Here is a 24,846-nt window from a genome sequence, read left to right as displayed (position 1 = left end):
CTGGGAGGAGGGCAGTTAATGCCTATCTCCCTCTGCACCTGGTCCTAGTGAGGGCTCAAAATCTTGCACTGGCTGGCTTTTTGGCATTGTTTTGGCTATAGCATTTTCTTTGACTTTTGGATTAGTTTTAACAATTACAGTTGCAGAAAGGATGTTTGGGGACTTGTCAACTGAAGTAGTATGGGCTGAGGTTAGAAACAGGAAAGGAGAGGTCACCCTGTTGGGAGTTTTCTATAGGCCTCTGAATAGTTCTAGAGATGTAGAGGAAAGGATAGCAAAGATGATTCTCGATAGGAGTGAGAGAGACAGGGTAGTTGTCATGGGGGACTTTAACTTTCCAGATATTGACTGGGAACACTATAGTTTGAGTACTATAGATGGGTCAGTTTTTGTCCAGTGTGTGCAGGAGGGCTTCCTGACTCAGTATGTAGATAGGCCAACAAGGGGCGAAGCCACATTAGATTTGGTACTGGTTAATGAGCCCGGCCAGGTGTTAGATTTGGAAGTAGGTGAGCACTTTGGGGATAGTGATCACAATTCTGTTATGTTTACGTTAGTGATGGAAAGGGATAGGTGTATACCACTGGGCAAGAGTTATAGCTGGGGGAAAGGCAATTACGATGAGATTAGGCAAGATTTGGGGAGCATAGAATGGGGAAGGAAACTGCAGGGGATGGGCACATTAGAAATGTGGAGCTTATTCAAGGAAAAGCTCCTGTGTGTCCTAGATAAATGTGTACCTGTCAGGCAGAGAGGAAGCTGTAGAGTGCAGGAGCCATGGTTTATGAAGGAGGTGGAATCTCTGGTCAAGAGGAAGAAGAAGGCTTATGTTAGGATGAGATGTGAAGGCTCAGTTAGGGCACTTGAGGGCTACGAGGTAGCCAGGAAAGACCTAAAGAGAGAGCTCAGAAGAGCCAGGAGGAAACATGAGAAGTTGTTGGCGGATAGGATCAGGGTAAACCCTAAGGCTTTCTATAGGTATTTAAGGAATAAAAGAATGACGAAAGTAAGATTAGGCCCAATCAAGGATAGTAGTGGTAAGTTGTGTGTGGAGTCAGATGGGTTAGGGGAAGCGCTAAATGAATATTTCTCAACAGTATTCACTCTAGAAAACGACAATGTTGTTGAGAATACTGAGATACAGGATACTAGACTAGGTGGGATTGAGGTTCACACGGAAGAGGCATTAGAAATCCTTCAGAAGGTGAAGGTAAGTAAGTCCCCTGGGCCGGATGGGATTTATCCTCGGATCCTCTGGGAAGCCAGGGAGGAGATTGTTGAGCCTTTGGCATAGATCTTTAACTCGTCATTGTCTACAGGAATAGTGCCAGATGACTGGAGAATAGCAAATGTGGTTCCCGTGTTCAAGAAGGGGAGTAGAGACAACCCTGGTAACTATAGACCAGTGAGCCTTACCTCAGTTGTTGGTAAAGTGTTGGAAAAGGTTATAAGGGATAGGATTTATAATAATCTAGAAAAGAATAAATTGATTAGGGATAGTCAGCACAGTTTTGTGAAGGGAAGGTCATGCCTCACAAACCTTATTGAGTTCTTTGAGAAGGTGACCAAACAGGTAGATGAGAGTAAACCGGTTGATGTGGTGTATATGGATTTCAGCAAGGCGTTCGATAAGGTTCCCCACAATAGGCTATTGTACAAAATGCGGAGGAATGGAATTGTGGGAGATATAGCAGTTTGGATCGGAAATTGGCTTGCTGAAAGAAGACAGAGGGTGGTAGTTGATGGGAAATGTTCATCCTGGAGACCAGTTACTAGTGGTGTACCGCAAGGGTCGGTGTTGGGTCCACTACTGTTTGTCATTTTTTTAAATGACCTGGATGAGGGTGTAGAAGGATGGGTTAGTAAATTTGCAGACGACACTAAGGTCGGTGGAGTTGTGGATAGTGACGAAGGATGCTGTAGGTTGCAGAGAGACATAGATAAGCTGCAGAGCTGGGCTGAGAGGTGGCAAATGGAGTTTAATGCAGACAAGTGTGAGGTGATGCACTTTTGTCGGAGTAACCAGAAGGCAAAGTACAGGGCTAATGGTAAGATTCTTGGTAGTGTAGATGAGCAGCGAGATCTCGGTGTCCATGTACACAGATCATTGAAAGTTGCCACCCAGGTTGACAGGGCTGTTAAGAAGGCATACAGTGTTTTAGCTTTTATTAATAGAGGGATCGAGTTCTGGAACCAAGAGGTTGTGGTGAAGCTGTACAAAACTCTGGTGCGGTCGCACTTGGAGTATTGTGTACAGTTCTGGTCACCGCATTATAAGAAGGATTTGGAAGCTTTGGAAAGGGTGCAGAGGAGATTTACTAGGATGTTGCCTGGTATGGAGGGAAGGTCTTACGAGGAAAGGCTGAGGGACTTGAGGCTGTTTTCATTAGACAGAAGAAGGTTGAGAGGTGACTTATTTGAAACATAAAATAATCAGAGAGTTAGATAGGGTGGATGGGGAGAGCCTTTTTCCTAGGATGGTGATGGCAAGCACGAGGGGGCACAGCTTTAAATTGAGGGGTGAAAGATATAGGACAGATGTCAGAGGTAGTTTCTTTACTCAGAGAGTAGTAAGGGAATGGAACGCTTTGCCTGCAACGGTAGTAGATTTGCCAACTTTAGGTACATTTAAGTCATCATTGGACAAGCATATGGACGTACATGGAATAGTGTAGGTTAGATGGGCTTGAGATCAGTGTGACAGGTCGGCACAACATCGAGGGCCGAAGGGCCTGTACTGTGCTGTAATGTTCTATGTTCTATGTAATTCAGTTTATTCAAATGTAGAGGTAGTAGGAACTGCAGATGCTGGAAAATCTGAGATAGCAAGGTGTAGAGCTGGATGAACACAGCTGTCTCTTCACCTATCTTCTCTTTTATCCATCTTTTATCCGCCTCTCTCCCTCTCCCTATTTAATTCAGAATCCCCTTCCCCTCCTCAATAGAAAGCAAACAGTAGGGGTAAATGTGTGTTTTTCTGGTTGGCGGTCAGTGGCTAGTGGTGTGCCTCAGGGATTAGTGTTGGGACCGCAATTGTTTACAATTACCCAGATGATTTGGAGTTGGGGACTTAGTGTGGTTTGTCAAAATTTGCAGGTGACACTAAGGTGAGTGGGGGAGCAAAGTGTGCAGAAGACACTGAAAGTCTGCAGAGGGATATAGATAGTCTAAGTGAGTGGGCAAAGGTCTGGCAGATGGAGTACAATGTTGATAAGTGTGAGTTCATCCATTTTGGGAGAAATAACAGCAAAATGGACTATGTTTTAAATAGTAAAAAATTGCAGCACGCTGCTGTGCAGAGGGACTTGGGTTTCCTTGTACATGAATCGCTAAAAGTAGGAACGCAGGTGCAGCAGGTAATTAAAAAGGCAAATGGAATTTTGTCTGCCATTGCTAGAGGGATGGAGTTTAAAAACAGGGAGGCTACGCTGCGGCTGTGTAGGGTCCTGGTGAGGCCACGCCTGGAGTACTGTGTGCAGTTTTGGTTACCTTACTTGAGGAGGGATATACAAGCACTGGAGGACGTGTGGAGGAGATTCACTTGGTTGATTCCAGAGTTGAGAGGGTTGGATTATGAGGAGAGACGAAGTAGACTGGGATTATACTCATTGGAATTCAGAAGAATGAGGGGAGATCTTATAGAAACATATAAGATTATGAGGTGGAATAGATAATGTGGAGGCACTAGTAGGTGAAAGTAGGGCATTGCCTCAAAAGTAAGGGAAGCAGGACTGAGGTCAGGAGGAGCCTCTTCACCCAAAGGGTTGTGAATCTGTGGAATTCCCTGCCCAGTGAAGCGGTTGAAGTTACCTCACTGAATGACAAACTTTTGAACAGTAAAGGAATTAAGGGTTATGGTGACTGGGTGGGTAAGTGGAGTTGAGTCTCAAAAAGATCAGCCATGATCTTATTGAATGGCAGGGCAGGCTCGAGAGGCCGGATGGCCTCCTCCTGCCCCTAGTTCGTATGCTCCTGTTTCTAAAGAAAGTTCTAGACCCGAAACATCAGCTTTCCTGCTCCTCTGATACTGCTTGGCCTGCTGTGTTCTTCTAGCTCTACACCTTGTTATCTCACTTTATTCAGTAATGCTCTACTGCTGTTGTTTATAGGTTAAGCAGAAACATTTGGCACCATTGTCACAAAGTATGTCATCTGTCAGTGGGTTTAAGACAAGGTGGGTGTAGGGTGGTGGTGTATAAGGGGAAAGTATTTTGTGAGATTGGGTCCCAGCAGACAGTTGAATGGGGAAGTCCACAGCAGAGGAACATAGAACTGTTGGGGAAGTCCATGGGCACGGAGGTTAGCTGGGCCTTATTGAAGCATGCTTGTAGCCTGGGATGGTAATAGTATACATGGGCTGGCTGACAAAATAATGATAATATGGGGCCAAGAGCAAAAAACATGGCTGGGTGACAAGGCGGCAGAAGTCATAAGAGTGAAAAGGGGAAGAAAATAGTAAGATGGAAGTAATGGATTAAAGGTGCAGCGGTGAAATCATTGATAACAAAGTGTGAAGCTGGATGAGTATAGCAGGCCAAGCAGCATCTCAGGAGCACAAAAGCTGACGTTTCAGGCCTAGACCCTTCATCAGAGAGGTGAAATCATTAATGGCCAACTGATATTTGTGGTGTTGCACATGTGAATGTGCCATTTGTTCACTGATTTAGAATTTTCTTGTAAACCAGTGGATGTTGTTCTGTTTCTAGTAGTGGCTGCCTTAGCAAATTTTGCATATTTTGCAGTAATGGATTGACATTGGACAATGAGAAGATGTTAAACCACACTATGTATTAGGAAAAGAATAGCACTGCTTTAGACAGGGCTATGACATGTTATGGTGCTAAGGGTAGGCAGCTAGTGTAACTTGATCCTTGTAGGCACAGTTACAATAACTATTAATCAAACAGGTGACAATATAAAATCACAATTCACTTATGAAGGTGAGCAGTCTTTGCAATGAAATATCACCTGCGCCACGCGCTCTCGGAAGCATATCTTTTTCAGCCCCCACTTACTTCAGGCACTGGCACTGCTCAGCCTGGTGCAAGCTGGGCTTTAGATATGGCAACAGCAGCAGGACCCCTCAGCACTGTTCCACCTAACTTTCTTTTGGGTTGTGCAGGCCCTTGAGGTGCCTGTCTAGTAGCGATGTGTGAAATCAGAAGCCAATACCGCAACCCGTGCGCCAATGTGATCAGCATGCGCAGAACCTTGGAAACTAGTGGGAGTGTTGATCCTGAGACAGTTGTGACTCCTTCCACTGTTGGTGATCATACAGTTGGTGCCATGCTCATCCTTATAATTGTGACAAATGTATAATGAGGTGGGCAATGAAGAATTGTGTGAGATAACTCACTAGCGCTCACGGGGAAAAAAACCTGTTAAAACATCAGATTGGATGTAGGGATGATGCTTCCCTTGACCAGGGCCTCTGAAACAAGGGGTCACAGTATCAGGATGTTGGGTAGGCCATTTTGGACAGACATTTCTTCTCTAGTGATTGTGAAACCTATGGTGTTCGGAACCATAGAAGGCAATGGAGGCCAAATCACTGGCTATGTTTGAGTCAGAAGTGGGTAGATGTTAAGCTAAAGGTGTCAAGGAGTACCGGAAGAGAGTGTGAATAAGGCGATTAGCCATTGTATTGGTGGATGGTGGGGCCAACTCACTGAGCCAAGTGGCCTGTTCTTGCTCCTATTTTCTATTTCTAAACTTTCCAGAAATGACACCTTCCAATTTCTGGTAAGATTCAGCCCTATATAACCACTGACCACTGAAAAATGAGCCACTTGTAATAGCTGTAATGATGGAGCAGCTTGTTTAAATGTGGCAAAGATTTAACAATCCAGGCACGAATTATCACAGGCATAGGCATCAGTTTGCATGGCAGGGAGGTGGATAACCTTTTCAAAATGGTACCAACTTTAAGATATCATGTAGAGTGTAATTATCATCTTCTCTTATGTTGGCTATATATTAGAGGCAGGAATTGAGATTAAACAAGTCAGCTCTGCCAAGTTAACAAGGTTTAACCGAACAGTTACAGTAGAAATTTGTTTGACATTTTGAATTATTTTCTGAATCATATTCAAAATGTAGAAACTATGCAAGAAAAATGTTAAAATTGTGACCAAGTGAATGAATGCACCACCAGGTGGAAATAGAGACCAGAGAGTCCTCGAGCAATTTGCTTGGGATGTTGCAGTTACCTTCGTGTTATAAACTTACACCTCAAGATGAGCTCAATGCAATCTATGTTTACTTTGAACAGAAGGGCAGTGAAACGATACCACCTGTCCTATCAGCCTCAGTCACTGCTGCAGACATTAGATTGGCATTCTCAAGGGCAAACCCATGAAAGGTGACTGGCCAGATGGAATCCCTGGCCGTGCACTCAGATCCTGTGCGGACCATCTGGGAGGAGTATTCGCAGACATCTTAACCACTCCTTACTACAATCTGAAGTCCTCACCTGCTTCAAGAAGACCGCCATCACCCCAATGCCAAGGAAAAATTATGCAGTGTGCCTCAATGACTACGGTCTTACACCCATCCCTGGAACATTTGGACAACAAGGATATCTACGTCGGACTCCAACTCTGCTTTACCACCATAGTTCAAAACAAACTCTTCTCCAAACTGGGCCCTAGGTCTTTGCTCGCCTCTCTGTAATTGGATTTTTAACTTCCTGACCCTCAGACCAAAGTCAGTAAGAATAGAGGACAACACTTCCTCCGTGGTAATTTTGAACAATGCTGCCCCACAAAGCTGCACACTCAGCCATCTATCATCATACTTATTCATACACAACTATGTGGGCAAATTCTGCACCAACTACATTTGCTGACAATGCCACCATTGTAGGTCGGATCTCAAACAAGGACGGGACAGAGTACTGGAAAGAGACTGAGTACTTGATGTCAAGGTGTAAAGGCAACCTTCTCTCCATAAGTGTCAGCAAAACAAAGGAGCTGCTTATTGACTTCAGGAAGTGTAATGGAGGGCACGCCCCTGTCTGCAACAGTGGTGCTGAGATGGAGCTGGCTGAGAATGTCAAGTTCCTGGCAGTGATAATCACCAACAATCTGTCCTGGTTCACCCACTTTGACACTGCGGTCAAGAAAGCACAGATAGGAGGCTCAGGAAAATTTGGCATGTCCAGAAAGATCCCTCCCAATTTTTAAAGATGCACCATTCAAAGCATCCTATGTGGTGGTAAGGCAACCGCTCTCCCGAAGACCAAAAGAAACTGTACTTCAGTCCATCACGCAAACCAGCTTTCCATCTATTGACTCCATCTATACTTCCCAGTGTCTTGGAAAAACAGCCAACATAATCAAATACCCCCGTCTCACCCTGGTTATACTCTCTTCCACCCTCTTCCATCAGGCAGAAGATATAAAAGCTTGTATATGTGTACAAACAGATTCAGGAACAGCTTCTTCCTTTCCTGTTTTAACATCAAATATTTCTCTCTCTCTCTCTCTCTCTCTCTCTCTCTGTCTTTGCATCTTCTCAGCAACTGTAACACTGTATCCTGCACTCTGTTCTGTTACCCTGATGCACTTGTATAGTATGATTTACCTGCAAAGCATGTAAGACAACCCTTCTTCGTGCATCTCAATACACGTGACAGTAATAAATCAAATCAAAATCAGATCAAATGCGCTGGGCATGAAAGAATGTTGGATATTAGTGAATGTTGCAAATGGCCCTGTCTACAGCCTTGTGAACCCAACATTTGCACCATTGTAGCCGTGTTTTTTCTGGCTAAATGTTTTGTTCCTTGCATGAGACCCTCTCTTTGCATAAGTTTGGAACATTCATTGCTCTCTAAAGGTTACACCAGAATCAAGTTTAACCCCTCCTGTCCCACCATTAGGAAAGCTTTAAGTGAAGATAATGGGCTGAATCTTAACTGTATTTTGACAGAGGCTGTCCTTGACTTGCTGTGCTAGGAGCCCCAATAAAAGACATTGAAAGATAATTGGAAAAGCAAACCCTGTCCCCGCCCCTCCCCCACCATTAGAATTTGAGACTTGGCCATTTGATTAAAGCATGTGCAGTATATTTGGTTCATACGCTGCTGACACGTGGTGGAGGTATGAAATTGACATAACCTGGTACCGTATAGCAACATGTCCAGCCCCTTGCCTGATGACAAGCATGACGGTCTTCCTGACTTGTGGCTAAAGGCAAATCAAGATAGAAGTACTTTGTGCCTCTGAGCATTAAGGGTTCCATGGCCTTCTGTGAGATTGCATATCTTGTCAGTGTTTTTTGGATAAAATATTTGATTTGATCCCGGTTACATTCTGCCTAACAGTCTTGTTTTGGAACACAGTGACTATTATTTTGAGTCAATTTCTTGTCCCTGATGAATAATTATTCGATTAGCATATGTCCTACATGAGCTATTAGAACATAGAACACTACAGCACAGTACAGGCCTTTCGGCCCTTGATGTTGCGCCAACCTGTGAAACCAATCTGAAGCCCATCTAACCTACACTATTCCATTATCATCCATATGTTTATCCAATGACCATTTAATTGCCCTTAAAGTTGTTGAGTCTACTACTGTTGCAGGCAGGGCATTCCATGCCCTTAGCACTCTGAGTAAAGAACCTACCTCTGACATCTGGCCTGTATTTATCACCCCTCAAGTTAAAGCAATGTCCCCTTGTGCTAGCCATCTCCATCCGAGGAAAAAGGCTCTCACTGTCCACCCTATCTAATCCTCTGATCATTTTGTATGTCTCTATTTAAAGTCGCCTCTTAACCACCTTCTCTCAAACGAAAACAGCCTCAAGTCCCTCAGCCTTTCCTCATAAGGCCTTCCCTCCATACCAGGCCACACCCTGGTAAATCTCCTCTGCACCCTTTCCAATGCTTCCACATCCTTCCTATAATGCGGCGACCAGAACTGTACGCAGTACTCCAAGTGCGGTCGCACCAGAGTTTTGATCAGCTGCAACATGACCTCATGGTTCTGAAACTAAATCCCTCTGCAATAAAACCTAACGCACCGTACGCCGCCTTAACAATCCTATCAACCTGGGTGGCAACTTTCAGGGATCTATGCACGTGGACACCGAGATCTCTCTGCTCATCCACACTGCCAAGAATCTTACCAATAGCCCAGTACTCTGTATTCCTGTTACTCCTTCCAAAGTGAATCACCTCACACTTTTCCTCATTAAACTCCATTTGCCACCTCTCAGCTCAGCTCTGCAGCTTACTTATATAACTCTGTAACCTGCAACATCCTTCCGCACCATCCACAACTCCACTGACTTTAGGGTCATCTGCAAATTTATTAACCCATCCTTCTATGCCCACATCCAGGTAATTTATAAAAATGACAAACAGCATTGGCCTCAAAACAAATCCTTGCGGTATACCACTAGTAACTGAACTCCAGGATAAACATTTCCCATCAAGCACCACCCTCTGTTTTCTTACAGCTAGCTAATTTCTGATCCAAACCGCTAAATCACCCTCAAACCCATGCCTCTGTATTTCAATTTTGCCCGGCCCTTGCAGTTTCCTTCCCCATCCGGTGCATCCTAAATCTTGTCTAAGTGCCTCATAGTTGCCTTTCCCCCAGCTATCCCCTGCGATATATACCTATCTCTTTCTATTGCTAAAGTAAACGTAACCAAATTGTGGTCACTATAACCAAAGTGCTCACCTACCTCCAAGTCTAACACCTGGCCTGGTTCATTACCCCGTACCAAATCCAATGTGGCCTCACCTCTTGTTGGCCTATCTATATACAGTGTCAGGAAACCCTCCTGCACACATTGGACAAAAACTGACCCATCTAAAGTACTCAAACTATAGCGTTTCCAGTCAATCTTTGGGAAGTTAAAGTCCCCCATAACAACTACCCTGTCACTTTTGCCTCTATCGAGAATCATCTTTGCAATCCTTTCTTCTACATGTCTGGAACTTTTCGGAGGCCTATAGAAAACTGCCAACAGGGTGACCTCTCCTTTCCTGTCCCTAACCTCAGCCCATACTACCTCAACTAACAGTGCCACACCTCGTCCTCTTTTACCACTTTCCTGATCTTACTGAAACATCTAAACCCCGGAACCTGCAACAACCATTCCTGTCCCTGCTCTATCCATGTCTCCAAGCTGCACAACAACGAAGTCCCAGGTACCACTCATTCTGCAAGTTCACCCACCTTATTCCGGATGCTCCTGGCGTTGAAGTAGACACAGTAAATAAAAATAGTACCGTAATAGTATTTTCTAAGTGAATTATTCCTACCTTTTATAATGCCTTCAAATTCTGGAACATCTCCAAAATGGTTTCAACATTAGGTCAAAATATGTTTTAATTAAGCTTCATTGATTGAGTAATTGCCCACTTAAATGATCATTCGGCTCCACGTTCTTACAGAACAACATTTATAACTCATCTGATATCTCCAAAACTTATTTCTCAACTTCACTTCAGACAAGAAATTATTTACCTATTGTCTTATGTATAAATATGAAGTCAGAACTAGATAGCATTACAATTATGCAATTACTGACAGCTTTGTTGTTTATTCAAAGTTTAACAATTACTCATCCATAATGGAGAAAGAACTATGCCAAACCATTGACCAAACAACGTATGCTGCTAATCTTAGTTAGATTCCACTTGATGGCATATTCATATTTGCAGTTGTCCTTGCATGAACTATATTATTGTTATCTGGAGTGAGTAGAAAAACAGCACTGGGATTGATCGTATAGCTAGAATTATGTCTCTATGTGGAGCTGCTCTTCATATTAAATTTGTGTTAATTCACTTGTGTGTGAAGGATAAAGAATGATAACATGCTGTCTGTTCTTGAAGGACTTTCATTCTTCAACTTTTTTGCATGCTGCACAGTACATACATATGTGTTGCAGAAGATGTGCATATACATTTTCACAGGTCATGCAAAGTTAAACTTCGGAAAGAAATTTGGCCAGACAATTGGTTAAATACTTTCAGACAAAGTAGTTGAATGACAGCTGCCTCTAGTGTTCCTGTGCCATGATTAAGGTATCACATGCAGCATCTGCAGTACCTTGTTGACATTTTTATATATTCTCAATTTCTGGGGCTTGCCTGCCATCTGGAGAGCCTTGCCTCACCGCCTTTAGGGAAGCCACAATATATTAAATGCAAATCAGCGCAGGACTTTGCCAGGATCAGGAATTCTGGGCGAAGACATCCTGCCTGCTGACACCTGCTAGACAAACAGAAATTGGTGGCTTTTCATTGATTAGCAATACCATGGCGCAACAGCAGGGATGGAAGTTACTCGACCCAGAATCAAGAATGGACCGAATGAGGGATAGCAGAAGATGGCTTGAGGAACTGGTTTAAAAGCGTGGGCAAAAGGGTGACATTGGGAAGGGGTGCCTTGCTCAATGTCAGGTCCCTCGATCTGGCACTCAGTGTCTCTGAATGATGCAGGGCATGTCTACCCCTGAATGCCCATAAGTAACACAGACAAAGTTTTATTTCTTGGGTTCCCACATCACCCACTAATCACTGCATGTATACCAGTAGTGGCAGGATAAGACTCTGAAGTAAACATTAAGCGTGCATTTAAGGGACTGCTGTGACACTGGGGTTGGAAGGGCATTCATGGACCTTTCAACAACAAATTCACCTGGAGCAGATGCAGGAACGCAGTGGGATTGCCTTTTGCCTCGATTTGGTTAAATGCCCCACTCTGCCACCAAACCTGCTAAGTGAAAGGGCATTAAATTCTGCTTATCATTTTTCACAAACTAATCAGAGTGTAGTCCGAAAGTGAATGGAAAGTTTGAACACAGAAGATATTAGACAATGTTTAAGATTCCGTATTGTGTGGGGTGAATTATAAGTGATGCCGTGTAACTAGAACATTTCTCATTGATTGATATTAGTTAACCGAGCTTGAATCTGAATGTCCATGTTTGTGTAGTGTGTCATTCCATTACTCACCCAACTGTTGAACATTTCCATCCCAGTATCATCCTCAAGAGAAAATGCAATCACCTTAACATGGTATGGGGATGACTGTTCAAATTGATGAAACAAATTCTAGTCTGCATTGCCAAATACAACAAATTCTGTGTTAGAAGAGATATTCACATTGCATAATATGCTGAAATGCACAAAAAGTTGTCTTCATGCAGAACAGATTAATACCCGGCTTATGTTAAGATAGTTAACCTTATCATGGGTGTCAGGTATTTGTAAAAATATCATAAATTGGAGAAAAATTAGCATCTAGGTATTCAGGTGAGTCAGTATTAAAAATGGTCAAAATTCTCAATCCTTACTGGTCTCCAGTGACCAGCTAGACTTGTACACGTGTTAAATATGAGATCAGGTTCAAGTGTGATGTTCCCTTCAGATGAATAGTCTGGCATCATTCTCTGCTTGCAGATGATATCTCTTGTGCATGATGGTAGAAAACAGCTAGTGTTCTTGGTATAGCATGCCAACAAAGTGTCAATGCTATGGGAGTAGAGGAGAACAAGCGATAATAAAGGAAAAATTCTCTAAACCAGAGAGCTAAGCCATTGGGAAAACAGGGAAGGAGAGTTGGATTGCCTCAATACAATAGAAACTTGGGAGTTTAATGATTTTTTGGAGGCACAAAAATCAACAATTCCTTGATTTGGAATCCTCAGTCACACAGATACCAATATCTTTCAAGTAATAGCGTTTCCATGTGAATGATCTTTCACTTGCTAAATCTTTCTGGACAATTAATAATGTTTTTGCCTGCTTTATGTTTTAAAGATTATTGCATGGGAGAAAAAGAATGAGAAAAACAAAACGGAAGAGAAACTGGTAAAGGCTAATCAGGGAGATAAGAATATAATATTACCATTTATACAAACCAATAGTTAGATGTGATTTAAGTCTTACATGCATTACTGAATAATACTGAGTAAGGAGTGTATAGATGAGTCTTTTCAAGAATAAGAATAATAGTTAAAAACATTTTATGATAGCGGAGATGTATGACGCAAATGCAAATTATGAATGTGGCTTTGGGCACTGAAACTGCTCCCTGCTTTGCTCTTTTTCTAATACATAGGTGAAACTCTGAAAGCAGGAATAGGAAATTTAAATATCTGATTGTTAAAATTTTGCAGTAATCATGTAGTAATCATGAACAAATCTCCAGTGATGAAGAAGTTATCTGAGAAGTGATGTTGTTCTGGATGATTGAGTTCAGAGTTTTTTTTCCCCTTATACTTTCATGGAAAATGGGTATCACTGCTGAGGCCAGCAATTGTTGCTGTTTTCTAATTTTCTTTGAAGTGATTGGTTCCCCAGGCTGTTTCAAAAAGGCAATCAACCACATTGTTGTATAAGGATGGAAGATTTCATCCCCTAAAGGACCAGATGGATCTTTACAACAATCAGTGATGACTTCGCAGTCACAATTACTGGGACTGGTTTGTAATTTCAGAATCCCACCATGGCAGATGGTGAAATTTGAATTCACTAAAAATCTGTACTAAAAAAGATAGCCCAGTGGTGACCGTGTAACCATTTCCAACTGTTGCAAAGACCCATTTGGTTCCCTAATATCCTTCAGGAGTGGAAATCTGCCTGATCTCGTCCACGTGAATCCAGACCGACAGGGGCGTGATTGATTGATTGTTAGTTGGCCTGTGGGCTTTTTGTAATGGGCAATAAATGCTAGCCCAGCCAGCTATACCCACATTACTGTGAACAAAGTTTTAAAAAATGGATTGGATTGGAACTGAACGTGACCTGGATGTCAGGATCGCAGTGCCATTAACATTACCGCTCCACCACTATCTCCTCCTAAATGGTCTCCCTTGTTCATATCACTGTTTTGAATACAGGTCTACTATTGTTCCCCAGAATACTTTATTAGACTAACTCCAATACGGCTCTCAATATTTCTTCAGCCTCCTACAAGAGAAGCTGGAATGTACTGTACATCCCACGGTGACATGACAATATGGCTCTGCAGGTGTGGTGGGGTCAGCTGGGGTGGACGTTTGCGAGCCAACCCAGTCTCATTTAGGACATTCATGATAGCTGCTGGGGGATTTGAAAAATAACTATGCCTTTGTTTTAAATTCCTAATTTTCTCTTTGCTCAGCCTGCTGTTTCAACTGCCTTGAAGTAGACTGCCAAGTCTATGCCATGACAAGAAATGCATAAAGGAGTTTGAATGACCAAACTTGAAGATTTCTAGAATTAGATTACTTTTCATCCACATTGCCTGTGTAATTGCCATTTCTTATAATTTTTAAACACCTAAAAAAAGGCCCTGTTCAGCTCCAAAATACAATAACACCTTCCAACACTTAATTTGAAAAAAATACTTCCAAAAGAAGAAAGAAAATACATTGCAACACTACACCTTTCGAGCATTTCATTGTTTCACATACAATTAATTACTTTAAAGAGCAGCAGATGTTTCAGAGGTAAATGTGATCATTGCGTTTTCATATATGATCCCAGAACTAACAAGATGTTTGAGTCACTGATATTGATTTTGGGAATGTAGGTGAAGATTCTTGAAGAAAGTATTTACTTTGAATGGTGTTATGAGATTTTCAAATCTATATCTAAATCTAAACCTAAATCCCAGTTGGCCTGTCTTAAAGTTACTTTACCTGGATGCAACCGGCACGTTTTGTAGATCTGCTGCATTAAACTGCATAAAAAACAGCCACAACATTCTATAGAGCTAATAACTGTGCGAAGAACACAAAATGTAATGCATGAGGTGTTAAGAGTAATGAATGAGTGTCTTCGTCATTTAATTGCTGCAGTTATCTCACTGGAATTTGAATTTAGGCAAGTAACAAAAACAATTAACAATTTTTCAATAAAGAATTTCAGTTTGGAATTCAAATTTGTTTGCTGCACTTAGTAAAATGCAATTCTGCTTATGTAGGCCTTTCTATAGTTTAGTTTGGAAGTGTGTTGATAGGTTTAGTGTATCTTTGGCATATAACTCATCTCAAACTTCTTCATTCTCCACCCTCTCCACCTCCAGAAGCACAGTGGGACATGAGATTAGTTTTTACGTAGAGAGTGGTTCGAGGGTGGAATGAATTTCCTGAGAAAGTGGTGGATGTGGGCACGCTTACAATATTTCAAAGATAATTAGATAATTGCATGAATAAGAAAGATTTGGAGGGATATGGGCCAGGAACAGGTAGCCGAGGCTAGTTTAATTTGGGTTAATGTTCGGCATGGACTACTTGGACCGAAGAGTCTGTTTTTGTGCTGTAACTGTATAACTCTAATACAGTTTGTCAGATTATCCCCTTGCCATTACTGAATTGTTAAAAATACTGCTGTAAAATAAATATCCTCGGTTTGAAGAGTTTTGCTTTTCCTTTATTGGTTTACTGATCCTTTTTTTAATGTTAAGCAACCGTCATCGGCGTACTGAGCAGGAGGAGGATGAGGAGCTACTTTCTGAAAGCAAAAAAACATCAAATGTGTGTGTTCGATTTGAAGAGTCACCGTCCTGTAAGTATGAACTTCATTTGATCTTTGGGATTGTTCACTGTAGGTAAGGGCCAAAATTTTGTACCTGGCAGCCTATCAGGCTTCTGGGTTCTTTCCCCAAGATAAGCTGAATTTTTTTTTTAATATCTACCAGATATGTCTACGACATGAATTGTGTCCCATCTATCCCTGTCTCAACAGTTGCAAAGTCTTTCAGTGCCTCTAAGTGGTGCTGCTGCACTTAGAATAGTTGATGTTACTTAATAGTACTGCAATGAATTAGCATTGCCAACAGAATTTAAATCACATTTTTCTTTTCTCATGTTACTATTAACTGATCACATTTACTCAAGGGCCGAAACTTGTGAAAGATTTGAGTGCTGAATAAAGAACAATAGCCTGACCTTGTGTAAGAGGGACATTCTCAAGCAGTGATTAATTTTTAATGTGCACATTTTTTCTTACTATAAAAGAAAATAAACATACTAAAATATAGATATTCAGAATCTCAGTTGACTGTATTACCTGGTGTAATGATGTTAAGTTTCATAAGGCCATTATTATTCATGCCATTTTATGAATAACTGCCTTGAGTTGAAATGGGATCTGTGCAGGGGGAGTGAGAGAGATTCATTGTGCTGATATTTTGTTTGAAATTCCATTGTGCATTTGCAGCGGCTCTTTTTTTCTGAAACTTATTGCCAGAAGAAATTTAATTTCCCAGCAATTCTTTTGTGACAAGTAAAAATAATGGAATTCTAAGCTGTATGGTCCAAATGATGTGCTATTGCAATCTTTTGAGGATGGCACTGCTTTATAAACTGAATTCACTTACAATTTTATGAACTTTGGGAGGGTTTTTAAGTAACTGAATTCTGGACTGGATTAAATTTAAAAGTTTGTAAATATGGGATTAAATTAACATTTTTTTCAATTTGTTTTGTATTCTAGATGTGAAATCAGGAACACTTCGAGATTATCAAATACGAGGGTTAAATTGGCTGATCTCCCTTTATGAAAATGGCATTAATGGTATCCTTGCTGATGAAATGGTATGATCGAAACTTTGAAGATCAGAATTGCTGGTGAATTTATCTGCTTTTAAGTGGTAAAGTTAAACTGATAGTGTTAGGAGGACCAGATTAATGTTGAACCTCAGCTTTCTGATTTTCTTGTTAAACCTGAAAGAATGCAATTCATCAAGTACAAAATACAATTAAAATTAAAGATAGTACAAAATATAATTTAAAATTCAACCTAAATAATGGAAAACAGGCAGGGAGGTCTTGTGAGCCAGTAGCGACAAATTTACTTTTGGGCTATAAACTGAATTCAAGTTCAGGAATTGATGGCCACTGATGGTGTGTTTATAAAATAGTCAAACAAGTTGATTATCAGCCTGTACATCCTTCCAGGGTGCCTGATAGTAGGTGATACGAGAGAAAAAAATTGCTGGCTAAGCACTTTGTGAAAAGCAACAGCAAATTTCTTTGCCATGTATAATCCTGCAGCAAACCATTGGAAGTCAATGGTTGACAATGCCCTGTTAGGGCACGGTGCTGGACAGGAAGTGAGAGACATCATTGCCCATTTACAGTAGTTCCGGAGTAACAGAAAGATGTGCATCTCCTGCTTCAGACTTGCTTTCAAAATTAGTCAGCACTAGGGTAATGTACTGATGCACCGTCACCTTCCTTATTTTAAGCAGGTGACTAAAGGATTTCATTGGGAAAAGAGGTGCCCAAGTGGGGTTTCACAGTGGTCCAGTGGTTAGCACTGTTGTCTCACAACACCAGGGACCCAGGTTCGCTTCCACTCTTGGGTGACTGTCTGTGTGGAGTTTACACATTCTCCCCGTGTCTGTGTGGGTTTCCTCCGGGTGCTCTGGTTTCTTCTCACAGTCCAGAAATGTGCAGCTTAGCTGGATTGGCCTTGCTAAATTGCCTACAGCCTTCAGGGATGCGCAGGTTGGGTGGGTTATAGGGGGATGGGTTGGTGTGGACTTATTGGGCCAAAGGACCAGTTTCCACACTGTAGGAATTCCATTAAAAAAAAGATTGTAGTCATCACGATCATTTGTCAACATGAAGAAAGCAAACACGAATGATTTGCTTAGATAATGAAGTATGCAGCTGGATGATCACAGCAGGCCAAGCAGCATCTCAGGAGCATAAAAGCTGACGTTTCGGGCCTAGACCCTTCATCAGAAAGGGGGATGAGGGTTCTGGAATAAATAGGGAGAGAGGGGGAGGCGGACTGAAGATGGAGAGAAAAGAAGATAGTTGGAGAGGAGAGTATAGGTGGGGAGGTAGGGAGGGGATAGGTCAGTCCAGGGAAGACGGACAGGTCAAGGAGGTGGGATGAGGTTAATAGGTAGGAAATGGAGGTGCGGCTTGAGGATGATTTGCTTATTTCCTTTGTCCATTTTAACATTGCTTCTTGTTGATGTCATCTTGAGAACGGATTTAATGACTTATTTGAGAGATGATAGCTTCCCAGCTCTCACCATATAAATGAAGAATAGCATGTTTTTGACTTTTTATAATTCAATGTGTTATATATTTGGCATTGGTGTAAATCTTAAACCTTTGAATTAGTTTTGCAAGTTGGAATGATTTACTATTTAGAAAATAATTCCATTTCTAAAATTTTTCTGTCTTTTATTAAAAAATAGGGTCTTGGTAAGACACTACAGACTATTGCATTGCTAGGTTACCTGAAACATTACAGAAATACACCTGGGCCACACATGGTTTTGGTACCAAAGTCCACGTTACATAATTGGATGAAAGAATTCAAGCGTTGGGTTCCATCACTTCGTGCAGTTTGTCTTATTGGAGACAAAGATCAAAGGGTAAAGAAATCTATTTTAGGAATATTTCTAAATATACCCTGTATGTGCACGCTTTCCTCTGGGACACCATTTAATATTTGCAGAATTCTGTTAAATAAATGATTGCTAAAAAATTCTATCTGTAGAATTCCCTCTCAGCTTTCTTTTACTTTCCTTTTTGAAGACACTGACTCTCACCTCCAGTTCTCTGCTTAAGGAATCATTCTTCATATGTGAGATGAGATGCAGGGTGTTGGCAGTCTTGGGATCTTGAGATCATCATTGCTGAGTCAAACTGTCTAATCACCTGATTTTAGCACAATCACACTTCACAGCAGGCGTCACTGGATTTGTCAGCATGGAACTAAAGGTTGATGCATTTTCTGCTTCTGCGCTGAAGCTGGTAAGACCAATTATTTCTTCACACTGCCCCACCTGAGAACAAACTCAGCTCAGACTAAGATTTGAAATCGAGATCTGTTGGTGAGTGTGGCTCAGACCACCCTTAATTACTCAAAGATTTTGTGTGTACAAACACTAACTACTTCCAAATCATAATCGTGACATCTTTTTATTGAAATACTTGCCTATTTACTTATTCACAGTTACCCCCTTGAGAACTGTAGGAGCTTTACACACTTCCTTGAGTATCTACCATGATATTAAATCAAACAATGTGCTTTTGAATGATTTTCAGTAGTGTTTGAGCTGACCAGAGTGCCACTGTAGCATAGAGATCACCATTTGCAGATGATATAAACTTGGAGGGTGTCACCAGTTGTGATGGGGATGGTTGTCAATTTCAGCAGGTCATAAACTGCTCGAAGGGTGGACAGGATATTGATGTAATTTATGTAGAGGAGTGTGAAGTATGTTTTAGAGAAGGTATGAGAATAAATGCATACTAATTGATAATAATTTAAGATAACCAGGAGATAAACAGATTCAAAGAAGTATTTGGATACAAGTATTTGAAATCTAGAAAACAAGTGAGTAAAGATATATATTTTTAAAGAAAGTAGAGTGCTAGTTTAACATTTAGGGTTGTGGAGTGCAACCCGAACAGGTAATGCTAAACTTACGCAATTAATTTGTTAGGCTGCTTTTAAAATATTGCGTCATGTTATGGAACAAAGTGGGAAGATCAGAGAAAATGTTCAGAAGTGGCTTTAATAATGAGGGATGACTAAAGAAACTCCGATTCTTTCGTTACGTTGTAGAAATAAAGCACGGAGTGCTAAAAAGAAAACTGTTAAAATTACAAATAATTTTGACCAGGCAAGGAAGGAAAATGAAACGCTGCAGGCTTCTGACCAGACAGCTTAAATCTAAGGTTATCTTCAAAAACAGAACAGAGATTAGGATAATGTGGAAGTTAGACTGGGGTTGGAAAGGCCAGAAGTCACGCAGAACGAGATTATAGTTCAACATGTTCATTTGAAATCCCAAGCTTATGGAGCACTGCTCCTTTGTCAGGTGAGGAAGCAAAGTATACAGACACAGAATTTATAGGCAGAGAGATCAAAAGGTCATACAAATGGTGTAAGTGGAGCGTCATGTAATAAGCCTCTGCAGGCGATCAAAAATGTCAGAAGGTGTGAGTAAAGTGTCAACAGCTGATTAGGAAGTGAAGGGATGATCTATTAATCCAATTAATTGAGGCAGAGAGATAATTACAAAAAAATAAAAAATAAGGTGGTGCTGGAGACAAACCGAATGGCTTGAGTAACATTGATATAAGAGTTGCATGCCGTGCGTCTAACCAAAGTAACGAGTAATCCAAAACTGTGCAAAATAATCAAAGGAGCGAGATCGTTACAGTTATCAAGGTGATGGTATTAAAACAGGACAGTAAGGAAGATATTTACAAATATAGAGCAGTATAGTGGGGTTACATTTGACATGACATGAACCCAAGATCACAGGAGACTGGAATAAATTAATGTTTGCCTGAATCCATTAATAACTCCTAAGAGGATGATGTATAGATGTAATGAAAAGAGATTTGAAGAATAATATGTAAAAGGACAGGAGAATTGGATTAAGTTGGAATGGGCACCATGGATCAAAATGTCCTGTTCCCTTTGCCATGGACTTCTCAAAGCACAGAAGATCATAGGTTTAATTGTTCATCTGACTTGAATTGGTGAAGGCTTGTCAGAACGTCAAAGGGCTGAATTAGGTGGCTTTTGTAGAGAGAGGAGGCAAAATATCAGCCAGAGTATCTGTGGCTCACCTCTGCTCTGGAGCACATGTCTCTCTGTAGGAATAGAACAAAATTTAATGGTTGCCAACACTTGCTGCCTCACATCGCGCTTGAATAATCATTCTTTTTTACTGCAAAGATCTGTTAAGAAGTTGACATTTTCATTACCTCTTAGGACTTTTAATATAAAACTTTGGTAGTCAAACAGGAAATTGGGCAGTAATTTGTGGACATTTTCAGGACATGTCGTGACATGATAAACTACTTGCTTTAAGAATGGCCAATTGAATGAATGACTGCAGGATGTTGAGTAACTGTAACTGGAAACTTTGTCAGTAGGAAAGTGAAGGGATGACTTCAAGGGAAGAGTTGATAAATTAGAGGGGATCAAACTATCAGCAGTACTTCACTTAATCTGGAAATTTTGTGCCTCTCTTCTGAAGGTATTGGTAAAAGATTTATAACCATGATCATATTTTCATCAAAACTTATTTGACTTAAAATCAGGCCGCATTTATTCGAGATATTATGATGCCAGGCGAGTGGGATGTCTGCATTACATCATACGAAATGGTCATAAAAGAAAAATCGGTTTTCAAGAAGTTTAACTGGAGGTACTTGGTAATTGACGAAGCTCATAGAATCAAGAATGAAAAATCCAAGGTGAGAATATTACCTAATGATACTAATATCTAAGTGTAACCTTCATCTGAGCAACTAACTGGCTAGAGTGAAATGAAGTGGGGGTGGATTTCTGAGGGAGAGGGGACATTTTTGAATCCCAAAGGGATTTCACATGTATTACAAGGATGTGTTGCAAAAAATGATTAACAGGTTTGTCTGTATCTTTAGTGAAAAGACTAATGGAAATTATAGAGAAATGAAAATAGCAGAAAGTGGAAATAGTATAGTAGTAATTGTAATATTGTAAGGGAAAATAGGTAGTTGCCACTCAAAGGCGAGATTCCAATGTTGCCATTTAAAGCTTGATTTAAAAAACACAAAAAATGGTTCTCAATGTTGAGATTCTGGTTTTCTCATTCTTTCTGTATTGTTCCACCTTTTTTTGCCTTTGATGATGCCACAAGGAGGAGAAAGCTTTGCCTGTTAGCCCCAAAACTAATTTGTTTGGATTCTGCCAACATGCACTCGGTGCTTTACCTTAACATTGCCTTGGTAGCAGCACAAGCAAAAGAGCTATACTTGGGGTGAAGTGAGAATGACTGCATTTTCATGAGGGCATCATTTGAGAAGGTGTAGCATTAAGGGGCCCCAAGTAAAATTGAATTCATGCTCAGAATACATAAGATGGTGGGTGAAATCTCTCTTGATACCCTGGGTTATTCCTGAAAATTTAATCATGAGAAAGATCCATTGGAGGAAAGTCACCTCTCTATAGTGGAGAGAAATCTAACGTATGAAGACCTGCTCCAGTGGAAGATTCACCCTCAAGTTCACTTGTCCATTCACAGATTGGCTCTCTTAGACACTTGTTGCTCCTTCAGAGATAGAATCTGTGTTTGGACGAGCAACAAGGGTGGGAGGGAAGCACTCGACGATTGGATGTTTGGCTGGCAGCAAAGATCTAGGAGGAGGCTGGAACTATGTGTTTTCAAGAGGTGAGTATCCATCAGGGCCGAGCCCAGATGTGAGCACGGAAGGGAACAGGATCCTGGGTTATTCCTGAAAATTTAATCATGAGAAAGTGTTAGCAGGCAGAAATCGGACACATGGGTAAGGGAGAGGGGGTAAGACTACAAGTGAGAGCTCAGAAAATGTTCACTGACACTAAAACCTGCTACTTTCATGTGTTGCAGCCTGCACCTGGCATTTAATATTCTCTCTTTTAAAAGAAAAATTATCTTAGTGTTACACTTTGTCAAAGCTCAGAGACCAAGTAATTATGTTTGAACTGTTGCACTGAAATGTGTGGTGTCTGGACAGGTATTTTATTGAATTTTTGGTTTTGAAATAGTTGTCTAACTCAAGTATTGTGGGAGCGAGTAGGAACCGACTGACGACCAGGAGGGGCAAAGACAGTTGGCAGCTATGTTATTCTTGATTAAAATAATCAAACAGCCAGAGAGAGATTGGGCATGCCTTTGATATTTATCTACGTATGAAAAACCAAACCTTTACTGCCTGTTGTGTTTTAAAGAATGCTTAGTTCATTAAAGTCTCAACATACTGGTACTGCATGGGTACTGAAACTAAAAAGTGACAATAGCAATTCAAGACTTCAGTAACATCAAGCAATTCAAGATGATATTGCTGAACTTAAACTAAAAGAACTTATGATTACTGGTGGTGTTTCAGCAAAAAAAATGGCTGCGCTGGAACACGGAATAAATATATTGTAAAGATGATGTATGGTGAGAAAGAGTGTTTAATTACAAATGTGTGATCAAATTTTGGACAGTGCATTTGGCAAATTTATTTATCAGAAATTGTCTAGTGTTTATTATTTGTATATTTTAATTTAAATGATTTAATAATATGTATGTATACCATTATAATTGTTGTTGTGCCATTGGTAGTATAGTGCTGTCTCGAGAAAGAAATGCTAAGAACAGGTAATGTTACATGTCTGCATCATCCAGTGGAGGAGTTAGAAAGCTTGAGAAAGTTGCCCCAGAAATCAAAAATTATTCACGAGATTGACTCAAAAACAAACTATGTTCCCTGGTTAAAATCAGAACAAAATAAGATCATTGTTAGAGGTCGATCATTAATTTAAGACATTACTGCAGGAATTCCTCAGAGCAAAATCCTGTGCTCAGCTTTTGCAGCTGCTTCATCAATGAACTTTGCTCCATTATATGGATGGGTCAGGATCCCAGAACTCAGTCATTAACAGCACTGTGGGAATACCTTCACAACATGAGCATTAAGGAGACAGGCTGCTGTGACCCTCTTTAGGATAATTATGTATTCAAAATAAATGATGACCCCACCCCATAAATAGATAAAAAGGAAGTCTCTGTAAGGTGTGTAATCAATAATAAGGCCTGTGTGGGACACAGAACTCCTTTGGAGTGTTTTCCATGGTGTATCTGACTGCTGTGTGCCGACATGGTCAAAGCACAAATCATGGCCACAAAGGTTTGCGTGTTTCATCACCAACGCATGAAGTGACATCACCAACCCAAGGAAACCTAAACACATAAATAGAAAGCAGGACATAACACCAGCGCTTCACCGGAGGCTCACTGATGATGTTACCTAGAATGGTGACGAAACGTCTGAAAACAAACCTTCCAGCTCAGCGAGCAAACTTACATCCAGAACCTCAACCTGAGCTACAAATCTTCTCAAAGCTCGCTAGTTTGCATGTTTTCTCCATGTTGGAGTGGGTTTCCACTGGGTGCTATGGTTTCCTCCCACAGTCTGCAGGTTGGTTGGATTGGCCATGCTAAGTTGTCCTTGGTGTCCAGGATATGCACGCTAGGTGAATGAGCCATGGGAAATGCAGGATTACAGGGATAGAATGGGAGTCTTAGTCTGGGTGTGATGCTGTTCAGAGGTCAGTGTAGACCTGAAAGGCTGAATGGCCTCTTTTTGCCCTGTCGGGCTTCTCCAGTTCTATTCTGTGATTCTGAAAGAATGGCTATTGTAAATGTATAACTTAATTGATTACTTTGCCCTGATTGACTAAGTAAATATTCTTGATAATTCTTATTTGAAATAGCATCTAATGAAATAGCATCTCATAAAATATGCAGAAAGAATGCTTTTGTGATTGCATAGTTCAGTGGCCAACATGAAATGATAAGACTTGTTTTTTTCCATTATTTCACCAAACAAGACAAAAATTGAACTTACTCTTAAGGCAGGGACAGATACCCTGAAATGAAGGGGAGTTGGGATTCAACCATGAAAGTGATTTCAGGAAAGAACCAAAGTTATCTTGGGATAGAAACCTGGAATGATACCGGCTGAAGTCTTTTTGAACTATGCTGGTAATGTACTTGAGCTACTGTATAATATTGCCCATTTTTTTCATGGGACCGCTGTTGCTCGTTGTAGACAATGATGATGAAGGCAAGATTAGGGAAATAGAATTGGGAGATTTAAGCTCGGAAGCAGGAGAAGATAAACCCCTACGTGGATTGTTTGACCACGACAGACTAATTCATGGCTGTGTGTCAACACTGGCTCATTTCCAACTTTGCCTCCGAGTCAGGGATTATCGATTCTTGTACTACTCCAAGACTTGATTACAAAGTGCTAGCTGATGTTCCAGGTCAAGATGACAGCCACATTTTTAAAGGTATACCTTCTTTTGGATGAGATGTTAAACTGAAGCC

At 40.9% G+C, this 24,846-nt stretch overlaps 1 protein-coding gene across 3 annotated transcripts in view; it reads left to right on the top strand.

The window, feature by feature from the left end:
* Positions 1 to 24,846, top strand: part of smarca1 (SWI/SNF related, matrix associated, actin dependent regulator of chromatin, subfamily a, member 1) — a 97,288-nt gene that overhangs the window by 20,289 nt on the left and 52,153 nt on the right. For all 3 annotated transcript variants that reach the window (XM_048544167.2, XM_048544168.2, XM_048544166.2), the window contains 4 exons: positions 15,421 to 15,521; positions 16,452 to 16,552; positions 18,175 to 18,354; positions 21,047 to 21,202. In XM_048544167.2, the coding sequence (XP_048400124.1) occupies positions 15,421 to 15,521; positions 16,452 to 16,552; positions 18,175 to 18,354; positions 21,047 to 21,202 (538 nt within the window). The remainder of the gene's footprint in view (positions 1 to 15,420; positions 15,522 to 16,451; positions 16,553 to 18,174; positions 18,355 to 21,046; positions 21,203 to 24,846) is intronic.

The sequence above is a fragment of the Stegostoma tigrinum genome, chromosome 15 (genome assembly GCF_030684315.1).
Source record: "Stegostoma tigrinum isolate sSteTig4 chromosome 15, sSteTig4.hap1, whole genome shotgun sequence".
Classification (NCBI taxonomy): domain Eukaryota; kingdom Metazoa; phylum Chordata; class Chondrichthyes; order Orectolobiformes; family Stegostomatidae; genus Stegostoma; species Stegostoma tigrinum.
Note: the sequence above shows the minus strand (reverse complement) of the source record. Positions and strands in the feature narration are given on the sequence as shown.